General features: G+C 36.4%; 1 protein-coding gene across 18 annotated transcripts in view; it reads left to right on the top strand.

Annotated features, from left to right (window-relative positions):
• Positions 1-15,450, top strand: part of DST (dystonin) — a 315,509-nt gene that overhangs the window by 265,739 nt on the left and 34,320 nt on the right. For all 18 annotated transcript variants that reach the window (XM_075747388.1, XM_075747384.1, XM_075747380.1 and 15 more), the window contains 10 exons: positions 2,231-2,462; positions 2,805-3,031; positions 3,727-3,849; positions 4,596-4,697; positions 6,680-6,781; positions 7,907-8,080; positions 8,780-8,935; positions 11,280-11,477; positions 11,977-12,105; positions 15,245-15,415. In XM_075747388.1, coding sequence (XP_075603503.1) covers positions 2,231-2,462; positions 2,805-3,031; positions 3,727-3,849; positions 4,596-4,697; positions 6,680-6,781; positions 7,907-8,080; positions 8,780-8,935; positions 11,280-11,477; positions 11,977-12,105; positions 15,245-15,415 — 1,614 coding nt within the window. The remainder of the gene's footprint in view (positions 1-2,230; positions 2,463-2,804; positions 3,032-3,726; positions 3,850-4,595; positions 4,698-6,679; positions 6,782-7,906; positions 8,081-8,779; positions 8,936-11,279; positions 11,478-11,976; positions 12,106-15,244; positions 15,416-15,450) is intronic.

The raw sequence follows: 15,450 nt of genomic DNA, 5'->3' as shown, positions 1-15,450 counted from the left end.
CTGCGTATCTTAGGTTCATCAGCCTATGCAGTGAACCTCAATAGAGTATTGTTAGGTATCATGTTCTAGAGACTTTTAAATATCGGGTTAATTGTCATTAAACCCAAGCTAAAAGTCTTTTACTCAACCCCAGATTCAGAAAAGAACTCATTAAAACTGTGTACATGAACCCATACAAAAACCTGAATAAAAAGACTTTGTTCTATCCTGGTATTTGTATAGGAAATTCCCCTTTTTCTCTGGTTGCTGGGAATTAAGTGCTATATTCTGCTCAGGTCTAAAATGTTAAATAAAGAAATACACCTTAAAGCTCTCATTAGGTCTACATTCTAAATAAATTTTGATATAGGCCATTGTACTTAATGTCGTATTTCCAGCCCCTGCAGACTGAGTTTAAGAAGCTAAGCAAAAAAGTGATATCAGACATGATCCTGCTTTTGAGCTAGTTATAGACGTTATATTGTACTTTAAGTCATTCTAAACACCTTCCTTATTCACATCTCTGAAAGATGACCTAGATCCAGTGTTTTTTTTTTTAATCATAAATGCTGAGTCCTCCCCCTGTTTGGAGCTGCTCATTTGGAAATCAAGATGTTTACTTAGCATTCGAGTCCCTGCTTTGTATGTGATAGACATTAACGTGTTGTACTGGCTAAGTACAGAAAGCAAGAATAAAAATGCATTCTTTGGTGACAGCTAGAATATAATCAGATGTTGAGAAAATAGTTAATTATTTATGTAATACTTTAAGGTTCATTTTATATACGTAAATGTATATGCAGATGGCAAAGCAAAACATTGTAACGCCCAGAATGTAATTTTATATAATCTCCTTTTTTTATTAAGTTACGTAAATATATATTATCAGGGCTCTGTACTATGATGACTATGTCAATGTTTGTCTAGACAGTCCTGGAAGAATAATTATTTAACTCTGCAGCTTCTAAATTATAATAACTAGCATTATGTATCAAAGGCAGGACATAATCTATGGAGTCAGAATGAGAGGTTGTAATGACTTGCATTTTCTTCCTTTTAAGTTCTAAAACACCTTGTCTCAGTCATTGAAATACGAGTACAAGGAGGCCCACTGAATGCACTGACAATTTTAAAATATAATATATATGTTCTAAAATTAGACATGAATATTGCCAATTTAATTTCAGATTTTAATCACTTTTGTAAGAATTTGTTGCCACAATCTTGCTACTTATCTTTCTGAACACATTTTGCTGGCTTGTGTGATATTCACACTTCTAACAAAAACACTGAGTCCATAACATTAGTCACAGAGTCTGATTTTAAGTGGGTTGTATGGTGGGGAAAAGTAATTACACTTGTATTGCCCATATTCCTTTGAATAGAAAGGATGTAGCTATTTGTTCGCACAAGGTAATCTTGTTTTGCTGTGTTCTTTCTAGCACCTTTTCCAAGTGTAGTCAAGAGAGCTTTTTGTAGATCCTGGAGGATCATTAAATGCACCCACAATTTATTAATTTCTATAATTTGGAAGAGGCATATTGGTGAGAAATTTTTAGGAATCTCTATGGATTCAAAAGCATATAGTTAAGGCTAACTTTGCACCTGTATCAAAGGATGAACCATGTTAGCATAGCTGTAATTGAGTTTCTGGGCACCTACCGGGCTCAGTCAAACGTGAGTGAACATAATACTCACTGTTGTGTGCTTTTATTTGCAGAAAGTAATGTACCTTTACTGCACTAACAAACATCACCTAGGCACTAACAAATGTCTTTTTGAATGACCTTACATATCAAATCCTCATCAGTGGTTATATGCCAGTATGATATGAAAATGTATGTATTTAATATTAAGGTAAATACCTTTCTAGAATTAGGAAATCGGAAAGCCATGGCTCTCCAAAATAAGGTACAAACCACTGTATGAATTATGCAGGACTAAATTTAAGTAGATTCTGCTCTATGTGTAATATCTTCAGATGGAGTGTCTCAGGACTGAACCCAGACTTCATAGTAAAATTCTTAAATCTGAGAAGCACGATTTTGCAAGGTCGTTTTTGTAATTTAGATGTTAAAAGAGGGGGAGAACCATGAAGGAGGGTATTGCAAGTTGCACATACATATGTTGGATGGAGATGTTAAGTATATTAATTTTAAAGTACCTTTTACCAGGAGAATTTGAGATGCCATTTTTCAGTTGTTTTTTTTCTAATTTCTCTGCAACTTTCTGTCCTTTACCACCCTCCCAGTTCCATGACAAAATAGATCCAACTCTTGAGAGTCTGAAACGCATAGTTGAACGTCTGAGACAGCCACCTTCGATCTCAGCAGAGGTTGAGAAGATTAAAGAGCAAATCAGTGAAAATAAGAATGTGTCAGTGGAACTGGAAAAACTTCAGCCGGTGTATGAGACACTTAAACAGAGAGGGGAGGAAATGATTGCTCGCTCAGAAGGAGCTGATAAGGATATATCTGCTAAAGGTAGTAGACTGAGAAACGCTTCATGTAGTGGAAACGCAGCAAGCTGCAGCATATAAAAATCTTCATTTCTGATGACCACTAATCTGAAGATTGTTCTCCTGGAGAAGCTGCTTATAAAAGCAAAGCATTCATTTAAAATAATTCATTGTGGATATGACCTTTGTATTATTTTTAAAGGCCACGTTGGTTGTTTCCACTTAATATTATAAGGAGTCCTGTAAAGAAACAATTTTAGAGTCTAAATTTTAAAATGTACACATATGTTTCTGCTGTAGAACTGTAGAGAGATTTATGGCCAAGAATTGTTTGCCAAGGTAGTAATCTAGTTCCTTTGTTGTTTAGCTGTTCAAGATAAACTAGACCAAATGGTCCTCGTTTGGGAAGACATCCAGACCTTGACTGAGGAAAGGGAGGCCAAATTATTGGATGTAATGGAACTAGCTGAAAAGTTTTGGTGCGATCATATGGCTCTTGTAGCTACTATTAAAGATACTCAGGACTTCATTCGAGAACTGGAGGGACCTGGAGTTGACCCATCCGTAGTCAAGCAACAGCAAGAAGCTGCTGAGGTCAGTAGAACGTATTTTGTTGACATAAAGTATTTTATTTACAGTATGTAGAGAAAAGAGAGATTTACTATGAAATACCAGAGGAGAATATTTTTTTTAGAGAGTAAGAGTGATAATTATATAGAATTTTACTATAATGAGATCTCAAGAGTCTATGGTAAATAACATGTATCAGTGCTTAATTGCAATGAGCATGCAACATGTGCCTGTCATTATATTTACATATCTATTTATAAACATGTATCTAATAAGCATGTCACTGAGACTTTTAAGTTATACATACTTTAGATTCTCTGAGTAATATGTAACATCGAAATGAAAGGTGTACAGATGTATTATGCTGTATCTGTTATGCTCTAAGCCTGTAATTATTTATGCTGATAGTTAAAGATTTGAAGGTTCAATGATAACCTCTGAAAAAGAAAACACTCTGATTAAAGAAATCTAATTTAAAACTTCCTGTTTATTTTTTCCATCTCATACAAAATGACATCATATGCCATTGTTACAATTTAGACTGATGTCAGTTGATTTCAGTGCAAAGGGATGCTTATATTTTAAGCATCCAATTGTAAGTCCAAGTGACTTTAAAGAAAACAAAGGTCAAATCCTGCCGTGTTCTGTCTTGAAAACAAGTTGTACATAGATTATTAAATTTAGTATTAGCAGTGTTGGATTTTTTTTTCTCTTTATAGGCTGCTAAAGAAGAAATTGATGGACTACAAGAAGAACTAGAAACAGTTGTGAGCCTTGGCTCTGAACTTAGAGCTGCTTGTGGAGAGCCTGACAAACCTATTGTCAACAAAAGTATAGATGAGGTATGGGAAATGCAGATGCTTAAATCTGTTGCGTTAGATGCTTGTTCAGCTGAAATTGGTATATCTCCTCCACCTCCAGCAAATTTTGAAAATAAAAATTCTGTGACAAAAGTGAAATATCCCTGAAGCCTTTGTGTTAAAGTAAGATTTGCTTTTCAATGAAATGAATCTTGACTCAGATTAGATTAGAATGTACAGCCAATTTTATTTTCTTGGTTTATGGCTTAAAATTTCTGTAAAAGACAGAAAGGGTTTTTTGTAAAAATACTCACTGATTAATACAACAGACAGCTACTTTTTGCAAAAGTTATGCTAGAACAAATTTCAGATATATCTGGTTTATGCCAAGTGAGACATCTTAACTGAGACAATCCCGTTTGGATGACTACAGAGTGCTTACAATTTCTCTAATGTTCAGCAATGTACATTTCTTTTAAGCTATCTTTTTATAATGATGCCACTCCAAATGATTTCCTAATAGTATTTCCTGTACTAACTATAATCCCTATGTTAATAAAACAAAAACATTCAATAATCAGTTTTGAAGGTTACAGCTTTTGTAATCCAGAACCTAGTGTATTCTGAAGGAAACTAACTATGCAGTGATAGGGAGAATGAGAGTGTTAATATGGAATGAATATGAACTATTCATGCTTAGTTTATTGATGTTATTGATTGGTGAATAACTAGTGAATGCACATTATACAGCAGTAAAATTCTCTGGAGTAAATTACACTTACTTGCAGCTGAATTCTGCCTGGGATGCCTTAAACAAAACATGGAAAGAACGAGTGGATAAGCTTGTTGAAGCTATGCAGGCAGCTGTTCAATACCAAGACGGACTGCAGGTAAGAAGGTGTGATATAGCTAATCTAATCTTGAGTCAATAGGATTTAATGGAGTTATAGTAAAAAACATGGTGTGATTGTATTGTTCTGATTATAGCGACTATTTTCTTCAGATATTTTTTTTCTCAGGGTTCGTTGGGTTTAGAGTTTGGGGGTTTTTTGCATTACTGAATAAATCTCTTTGGGTTGTTTTCTTCATGTAGTTCTTCATATATTGCACTATGCTTAGATTTGAAATTAACGTCCCCTTGTTTATTGATAAGAGCAGAGGTTTTTGATACCACATAAACTCACAGTAATCCAGCTCAGCTTTTCTTGTAATGGTCAGTATTTCATGGTAGGCGAGTTGGAGTTGTGACACATTTACGTGATTTGAAAGGAGCAGAATACAGGTCCGTGTATTCACTTGCTGCTGTTTTCTTTGAGTTGAGGACAGTGAAAGAACTTCAGTTTTATTCCACCTTTTCTATGAGTCAAATATTTCAGTTTGAATATTTTAAGCAAAAAATATTATTAATGTAAAAATATCGTTAACATATTGTTTCCAATCCAATCACAATATTTTAAAAGATGATTCACTTTTAAAATCTGTAGGTAAATTTTCCAGCATTTTTTTAAAGATATCTTTTCTCTATATGTGCTGGGGTTTTTTTGAGGGTAGGTTTTATGGGGGTTTTTTTTGCATATTCTGTGCACATTTTGGCTTAGCAGCATGCCTCATCTTTTGTCAGTGAATGGCTAGAAGACTGAAACACTTGAAAAGATTCCAAACATGGTCAGATTTTGCAAAATTATTTTTTTGCTCAGTGGAATTATTTTCTGTCTTGGTTCATGACACTAAGGGTAGTTGCTTATGTGTTCAGTGCAGATCAAGCAGCAGAACGCTCCCTAATAATGCAGCATGCTTGTTTTCCAGTGCACCCTCTCTATGTATTTTTCTCCAAATTCTCTTATGTTCATACTGTGCAGAGGTTGACTTATTTGGTTACGTTAGGAACATTACCATTGGTTTAAGTGCTTTGTGTTTCCTGTGGCTGCACATTGGACATTCTGCACGTTTGGTAGTTTGTGAAGGAACTGTATTTAAATGCCGCCTCATGCTCATTTCGATAGACAATATGAAAAGTTATTGTGAGCAGATTGTTAGCTGCAGCTGCCTCATCCTGTTGAGCTTCTTGTGGGTAGGTCTCCTTTTCTCAAGGAGCTGTGAAGCAGTGTGCAGCTCTGACAAGCCCCATCCTAAGCCTTTCTCCGTAATGAATCACACATAATAGGCAGGAGGAAAAGGGCCAAGCAGAGGTGATTTTTTCCCCCTATGCAATTACCCAGCTTGATATAGCTGTTCTTAATCTGTAAGTGGAGTATTCTTCAGGTTGTTCTGCATTGTATCAGGAGCAAAAGTACCCACAAAGCCTCAGAACTGGGGAGACGACTTCTGTTTTTTAAAGTGATAACTGAATTATCCTACGGAGATTCAGTCAAGCTTGGTTACAGCCCTTCACTGTCTAATATGTGCTGAATGGGTCATGTTCCTTACACAGGTAACATTATCCTTCAAAGGAAGTTTGTAATCATCGTTTAAAGCATGTTCTCATTCAGCTACAGTCTTCACCTTTGCTCCAAAGGACTGTAGAACAGAGTTTGTCTTGTATTTACCTTTTAGGGTATTCATAAAAATTGCTGATTTTACTCAAGAAGTAGAGTACTATTCAGCATGAATAGTACTGGCAGAATATTACTGCTAATAAGTTCAGTCTTGCAGCATGTACATTCTTGTGAGATGGAATGCTTTAGTTAATATTCGATCCCTTGTATTGCAAAGAAACCTAGGTTTCACTGAAGAAAGTTATTTTCTTTCAAAGAACACAGCAATATTGTTCTCTGAAGAGAACAAAAAGGAATTCTGATATTTTACTTAATACAACTTTCAGTTATGATGCTATTTCTCTGCTCACGCTTCAATTTCATGCTGTGATTTTCAGGCAATATTTGACTGGGTAGACATTGCTGGTAGCAAGTTAGCATCTATGTCCCCAGTTGGAACAGATCTGGAAACAGTGAAACAGCAAACCGAGGAACTTAAGGTATGAACTAACAATTTATTTCATTTATTTTTTTCATCTGTCTGCATTTTTCTGTGTTGTTTAGTATTTTCTGTGTTTTTCAAGAGTCAAAAGCAATTTTCATTTTCTATTTCTAGTAAAAAAAGAATATGAAAATTTGAGATAACATTTAATTGCAAACTTTTAATTTTAAAATGTATTCCAAATTTTGGAGAGACTACATTTTATTTTGCGAATATGTTCTGATAGTCCAGAGATACTTGTTACAAGATTCCTTCTCTTTCAAAGGCTAAGGTTATTATGTACAGGGTTCTTTTGCTATGACTTTTACGTTTCTGGTTTCTACCATGAACAGCTTCCTTGAGGCTCTGAGAGAATGCCTCCAAAGCTTCACTTCTGCCATTATAGGCTTTATCTTAAATGCTCACACAGATCACGACATTCCCAATACATGAGTAAGTTGAAAATCAAAGTTTCAGGGTAACTTAGAAACCTGTCTGTATGGATCTGTGACTGAGTATGCTCCCAAGTTGGTAGACTGTTAGGCTATATATATGAAAAACAGGGATGTATAATGATCTGAGAATGTCCTTGGTTTTGTTGCTCACTTGTACATTTTTTTGTCTGTGGGCAGGTTGTTCATCTATTTTATGATGTAACTTCAAATAAACCCTAATCTTGCCTAGTTCAGAAGAACCCACATATGCAAGTTGTATTCAGACTGCTGCCCAAGTTGCGTGTACAAGAGAGGATGGTTCTAAAGAAATTTTGCTTTCAGCACTTTTGAAGATTAATTGTGTTTGAAGTTTGAAGTATTATAATCACAACCACAGGAGCTAGAAGTTACTCAAAATAGGTTCTGCCGTTTTTACAGGCCAGGGAGATCACTGGAGAATACCTTCCTATTGGGCATCTTTATCATCCTCGGGTCACAGTTAGCAATATCTGCCAGGATAGTAAGATGTATATTTTCAGTTAGCTGGGACTGTCTGGATTATCAGTGTCTTACAAGCATTTTGACCCTGCAAAAGAAACCCCCAAATTTATGAAAGTTGACAGTGATGCTTTAGTATTGCAGATATGCTATATTCAAGAAGATCATTACTTGTGATATGTTTATTTGTATTCTTTTTCTATTTACTATAGCAATTTAAGACAGAAGCTTACCAGCAGCAGATAGAAATGGAAAGACTGAACCATCAGGCAGAACTGTTGCTGAAGAAGGTAACAGAGGAGAGCGACAAGCACACTGTTCAAGACCCTCTCTCGGAGCTCAAACTATTGTGGGACAGCCTAGAAGAAAAAATCATAAATAGACAGGTAAATCAACGTGAAGGTGGGGGCTTTATTCATGACGTAGATTTTTGAGAGAAGCTTTTTATTATGTATAAAGTTTGTATCAATTTACACATTTATGCCTTTTGGTTTGGAAATTACAAAACTATATGTAATAGAATTTGATTTTTACAATTTATTGAGTTGATTTTATGTTTTTCAAACCCTTTGCAGTATTTTTTGTCATATCCTCTGTCAGCAGCACCATGTCAAATCATTATTATTTCATTTTGGTTGTTTGATAACATCTTAAGTAGCAGGTGAATACATGTTTATATGTACAAAAGTAGTATTAGCTGCTATTTTAAAAAAAATAATTTCGCGACAAAGGAAAGGTTTTAAAAAGATGATGCACCAGATTGCATTTATATTGAAATTATGTTTTAAGCGATGAAAAACTATTGTCATATCTCTGATGAGAGAACTTTCAAACTTAACTCTGCCATAGTAACATGGGGTCTTCAAAGGTCAGGACTTTAAGCCTGGAATGTAAGGCTTTATAGGGGAATTGCTAACTCGGCTCTTAACTATAAAGCAGTTGCTTGTGTTGGATAACTGTTTCTCCCTGTTTTTTATGCTGTCCTATACATGGACTCTGCTCTGGATTATTGTGACTAATGGTAATATAAGCCAATTCAATAGGATTGTGAAACCATTTTATTGTTAATTTTATTTTTACTATAGCACAAGCTGGAAGGTGCCTTGTTAGCCTTGGGGCAGTTCCAGCACGCCCTGGATGAGTTACTGACGTGGCTGACGCATACAGAAGACTTGCTGAATGAACAGAAACCTGTGGGTGGAGACCCCAAGGCTATTGAAATTGAACTTGCCAAACATCATGTATGTAATTATAATGAATATTAACTGAAATGTTCTTTTGATGTTTATCTTAGTCATGAGTCTTGTAGTAAAACTTAACACTTGATAAATAATTCTCTATAGAGATTTTCAAGATGCAGATTATAGCTGAAATGCAGGCTTTGAATAACTAGTATCTTTCCTCTTACTCCTTCATATTCCTTCCTTCCTTGCATATGCCATGCAAGTGGCATAGGTTTTGGCCAAAGAGAGCAGCTCACCCTAGTCCTCACCTTTATTCACCTTAATTTGACTCAGGGAACTCAAAAATTACTGAACCTGCTACTCTCCCTGAAGCAATCATCTCCTTCATTACTGCTGTTTAGGCCAGGTCTCACAAAATGCACATAACCATTACACATCTGTCATTCTTCTTCCTTCCTTCTCAGAAAATAGTGATTTCTTGTTTTGAATTCTGCAGAATTGTATCTCAGCTGGGTCCAACTAACGCAAAGAGTGCTCCTCTCAAAGTCACAGCAAACTTTAGGGGTATCCATGCCCCCATCTTTTTGTTACATACAATGTAGGATTAAATTTTTATTTTTTTTTTTTTAGTATTTTTACTGATTATTGTGACCTCAGAGCCCATGGAAGAATGCTTCCATTGTGCCTTTATTTTGAAGAGTATCTCCTAGGAGCAAGAGATCTTCTCTACCTCTTTGTGTGACGTGGTGCTGTTCACAATGATGTGTTCTATCTAGTCCTGAAGATTTCAAACCAATTTCCTAAATCTTCTCCTTTCCTTTAAATCTGCCATTTAATTTTTGGCCTGCATATGATGTGAAAAGTATTCAGAGTCCATTTTGGATTTAGAGAGAATTGATTGACATTGACAGTACAGAGATAATTAAGACATTTTCATTGCTTGTGGTAATGCAGCTTCTGAAGCTTTTTGTGTGGTCAGTTGGAGCTTGAGCAGAGTAAAACATCTGCATGCCCTGTGTGGCTACTTTTAGGAACAGGCCCTTTAAAGAAAAAACAACTACAAATTCAGCTTCCGCTCCATGAACCTTTTAAATTCTTATCGAACAGAAGTGTTTTACTACTGAAGAAGCATCCAGACATCGTTTATGACTTTAGCTACCTTCAGTGCTGAAGGAGTTCAGCAAACACATGAACGAATCTACTTCCTTTTCATAAACCAGAGTTTCTAGGTTAGAAAGTTCACACAGTAGTGCATCCTGTGGTAGCCTGGAAAAACATCCATCTCTTGAATAACTTTGGAAAGAATAGACCTTGTTCTTAGTGAGCCTCAGCAGGAAGGAAGGGATAAGATGCATCTGCTTCTGTGAATACTCCTTTTTTTCGCCCTGTTAGGAAAATAAAATAACTAATATCTTCCAGTGGTTAGCTTATAAGAATGAAAGCAAACGTGATGCACGTTTTGTATACAAGGGCTACTTGTGATTTGCTGTTTCATCAAGTGCCTTGTATAGTTTATTTAAAAGCTCCTTTGTATTTAGCTTTATATTTTTTCCATATACTAGCATTTTGAGGGAGGTGAGTTTGATCCAGACCCCATGGAACACAGCAGTCATAAACAACTTGAATTTCTTAGATGGGGTTTACCATTCCCTTCCCAAACATTCTGCATAGTCTCTTTTTCTAATCTTTATTTTCTTTTCAATCTTTCTGAAAACAGCATCCTTTTCCCAAATGTACTTTTCACATTTTGTGGCTTTACTGTGGTTGGTGATAACAGGTTTTCAACCAGATGGAGGAGGTCTTGTGGTGTTAGTATCACAATTATTCCCTAGCTTCTAGCACAGCTGAAGTGTCCTGGCAGCCCGACATAACGTGAAATGAGTTGTAGATCTGAAATGCGTGAAAAGATGTTGCAGCAGTCAGGTTGTTGCATGGCACAGCAGGCACGTAGTATTCTTATTCTGATCCCTCCTTTCTTCTTAGACTACTGCTCTACAAGCAATTGGCACTACTATATATATACCACTGTTTTTACAACTTACCCTCAAAACCAAAGAAAAATCCTATTGAAGAAAAGTACGTAGTAAATTAAGGAAAGTGAAGAAATAAATCTTCACTATCAGTACCAGAAACTTTTCATCATTTCAGGAAGAAATGTATGTATTCAGAAGGAATACAGTCTTTTTTCCAAGACATAAAAATAAAATGTAGCATTTTGGCAGAATGGTCTGTTACTGCTTTTGATTGAAGAGACCTTAGTTATTAGCTTTAATTTCTAATACCTGTGCTGATGTTAAACTATTGCCTTGTCACTGGATTAGAACTAGCTCAGTCACTGTAATTGCCTTCATTCAATAACTTCTCAACACGGCCAGTCATACATACTGTATTACAATTGTAGGTGCTACAGAATGATGTTTTAGCTCATCAGTCTACGGTGGAAGCAGTTAAGAAAGCAGGAAATGACCTGATTGAATCAAGCGCTGTTGAAGAAGCAAGTAATTTACGGAGCAAGTTGGAACTTCTGAATCAGCGTTGGCAAAACGTGTTGAAAAAAACAGAACAAAGGAAACAGCAGCTGGACAGTGCCTTGATCCAGGTGAACAGGAAATGATCAAATAAAGAGATAACTCAGAAAAAGTGTCTTTTTACATGAAATACATAGATACATGTATTAGAAGTTAGCCTAAATCAAAACCATAATGCAGACACTCCTGAATTTGGAGAAGGTTTGAGCCCAGCTCTATCTTCCACAGCTGGCCACTGTTTTTTATAGTGCTGAATCAAGACTTCAGCTTTTGGCCTACATATTTTAAAATGGTGAAATGTATGTATGAGTGTATTATTCAGGGAAAATATTGATCTCACAGTTGCTCATTTAGCCTGCTTTCAAGATTTCCATGGGTTTTGTTTTTATCATTTAGATTGGATTGAGCTAGTTTAAAGTTTAGTTTGTTTTTTCCTTTGTTTTTTCCTTTCATTTCCTTTGATTATTGCAAATATCTGATTAAATCTCTTGCCAGTATACTTCTGCATCTGAGCTTATATTAGAATGGAGAACATTTAAGTAAGCTCTAAAATGATATGGTATAATTTAGGCCCAGGGTTTCCATGGTGAAGTTGAAGATATGCAGCAATGGCTGACAGACACTGAACGTCAGCTGTTGGCATCAAAACCTGTTGGAGGCTTACCAGAAACAGCAAGAGAGCAGCTTAATACCCATATGGTAAGTATCAGTATTAGAATGCTTTGCAAATTGCATTTCAGGACTAACTATCTTTCAAGAGTGTTTATGGTGAATACAGACCATGTTCTATATATCACAATGTCTGTACAGTATCTTAAAAAATTTAATAGCTTTCAAAACAACACTGTTATTTTCAGTGTAGGAAAAGTAGTCACTTGGGAGATGCCCAAAGCTGAACCATTAATAGTGTTGAGACAGAAATAAAAGAACTTTTGCATCCTTGTTCCCAGAAAGAAAACCAGAAAGTGTTTGCAGATTTTTCAGTGATTCCTATTCTTCTTTTCCCTTCTGTCCCCATAACTGCAATTATGCTTTTTCTAAGATACAAAGATGAGTCAAAAAGTGATCCACTTTCATCGGACCTTGAATTAAGAGACTCAATCCTTTACTCTGTGTCTATCTAAACCTGACATTAAAGTCATCATTAGCACAGATGTAATAAGGACTACTGGCTCATATAGAGAGACTGCTTTAGTTAGAAATGGCAAGCTGATCAGGATGCCTCAATTATTCCCTTCCTTCCCTTCCTTTCTCTTTAAGAAACATACGGATTTCTCCACCCCTATAGAACCACAGAGCGTAAAAAAAAGACACGTAAACTTGATCTCTTACCTCAAAGGAAGGTGGTTCATAATGCTCCATTTATGTAAAATCACGCTGTGCTGTTAGGCCAGGATATAAAACCAAACCCAGTGAATTAAACTCCTGACCTCCTGGCTCAGATATTTACTGAACTGTCCTTGAACTCGAATATGCCCGACACAGTTTCCAGTAGAACACTGCATTGTCGTAGCTTTAAAAATCAGATTTTGTTTTGGAATGATGATAAAGGTCATTGTCCACCAATGGGGGGCACTTATTTTTTCTTCTTTTTTCCCTCCGAAATTCACCAGTAACTGGTTTTTAGAAGGAAAATAATTTACAGTTTTAAAATCAGTTATGACAGGAAACTAGGACAAAACACAGAAATAACCTTGTGGTTTTGAACCTCCAAATCCTTCTCTTTTTTGTCTTAAATTAAAAAAAAGAAAAGGCAAAAAACCCACTGTTGGTTGTTTTTTTTCCTGTGAGGGTGGATCATAATTGTAATTCCATGAGAGTCAGTGGAGCTCTTTCCATTTTTCATCCTGGACCTGAAGTCAGATCAAGATCAAAAAAGTTTCCCTGGAAAATTTCAGAGTTTTCTTTGGTACATTCTTTTATTATGCAAATTTTCTATATTTATTGCACTTACAGCCTGATCAATTAAAAAATCTTTAACCTGAATGTAGTAATATAGTTGGAACAAGTGTGAATATGTCCCCAGTAATACGTACTCTATATGTACAATCACTTCCTAACTCTACAGGTACGTTTTAACAGTTACTATGTTGTGGGCCATCATATAACTGCAGGCATTGACTTGTTATCCTTTAATGTATATAACCCTTAAAAAGTAGGTCTTGATTTCAGTTTAGTTAAACGTCAGTGCATCTGTGCAGATATGTGTAGGTTCTCTGGGGTTTTGTTTGGATTTTTAGGGGGTTTCTTGGCAGCTGAAATGTTGAGGCCACTTGTCGTGTTGAGTAATATTTATTATAAGTTCCAAATTCACTTGCCCCTAAGTGATACAAACCATGTTAATGTGTGACATCTAACTGAAGAAGAAAGTTTTGCACTGTATTTTGATTTGTTTCTCATTGGATATAATGTTGTAAACCATCTTCTTTAGTATAAGGTCTCTTTCTACAGATATGAATAAAAGAGCCCTCAACCATAATCAGCTCATAAATGGAGTTGAGATTGGGCAGTGTTTCCGGCTAAGGCAGCTCCAGGAAAACAAAAGATAGGAAGAGACATTACAGGACATCAGCAGGAAAGGGTCTTAAAAGAGGCCTTTTTGGCTGTCCCGGTGCTGCTCAGAACATCCCTCTCCTTTTCTTAAAACAATCATTTTTCTCAGTTCCTCATTTAAAATAATTTTAATTGCTCCTACCCTCTTATGAGTGTGACTGTACTGCAGAAGTAACCAGTGTGATGAGCCCCTGTCTCAGACTGAGCCCAGCCCCAGTGCTTGGGGCCGTTCCTGCCGTGCCGCATCTCACCTGCGCTGCGCTTCCTGTGTTTACTTCTGAGGGGTTCTTGTGCTGCAGTAAAATAAGGTGCTCTGGGGAGTTATGGAAACCAGAAATATTGTAGGGAGGTTGGGAGCATGGGAGGAAGCAGACTAGGTGACACCAGTTTTCATAGTCCTCAGAAAGAAAGCAAGGAAGCCTTCTGTCATGTTAAAATCTTAGCTCGTCATTGAACCTGCTTTGCCCTCTTCTCTGAGCAGGTACAACCCTGTGTACAGTATCTCTTAACCCAAAGAAAATGTTGTGTTTGGGCTGTTGTCCTGAGAATCAAAGGAAAAAGTTCTTTTCCTCCTATTTGCAAGCCACTTCCTGCTCATCTCCTGGAAGATGTTCCTCGTTTGGGAGTCCGCAGCAACTTTGTTGGTACATTTTTGGATGGTCCGTTACAAATACTGAACGCGCCCTTTTGAGTCAGAGGGATGCATGGGAGCTCCCAGTCTCTAGCAACCTCATATTTAACATGGTTAAAAAAGAATAGTTAGTAGAATAGTTAGCAGGTACAACAGTTGTTACCATTATTCTTTCAGCTTTCTTTGTATGTGTAAAATGTCTCCAGTGCTCTTGCCTAGCGAGTGAAGGAAGATACAGACAAAACAGAAGAGACGATGTACAATAAAGCAGCCCTCCCAAGTTGTCCCATCGACTTTTGAAGGTGTATTGGATAGGTCTGGGCTTTCAGCACGCTGTATAATGCTGACACTTTTTGTGTTTCGGCTACAGATAGACTTCAAACTAACCGAGTTGTAGCAACTCTTGTGCAATAAGTACTTTCTTTGCCAAGCTTTGGATCTCAGAGAAGACATCTGACAGGCAATGCAAGTTCTCGTTTCCTGAAGAATTGGGCCCTTTCTTTGCTCATTTGGCTTTTTATTAATTACATGTGTTTCCTTTATTAGTCTTAATCATACCTGCTAAATGTTGGGCAAGGAATAAATATTATACTAGCATTTGTAAAGAGCATTGAATTTCTACCTGACTTATTTTTTGGTGCTTTCTTTATTTAGGAACTTTGTGCTGCCTTTGAAGCCAAAGAAGAGACATATAAGTGTCTAATGCAGAAAGGCCAGCAGATGCTTGCAAGATGCCCAGAGTCTGCTGAAACAAACGTTGAGCAGGACATAAATAACTTAAAAGAAAAATGGGAATCAGTACAAACAAAGCTCAGTGAAAGAAAAGTATGTATTTTTACAAAAAAATAGAAGTGTAAATC

Source organism: Balearica regulorum, chromosome 3 (genome assembly GCF_011004875.1).
Source record: "Balearica regulorum gibbericeps isolate bBalReg1 chromosome 3, bBalReg1.pri, whole genome shotgun sequence".
NCBI lineage: Eukaryota > Metazoa > Chordata > Aves > Gruiformes > Gruidae > Balearica > Balearica regulorum.
This window is presented reverse-complemented; position numbering and strand designations above follow the sequence as displayed.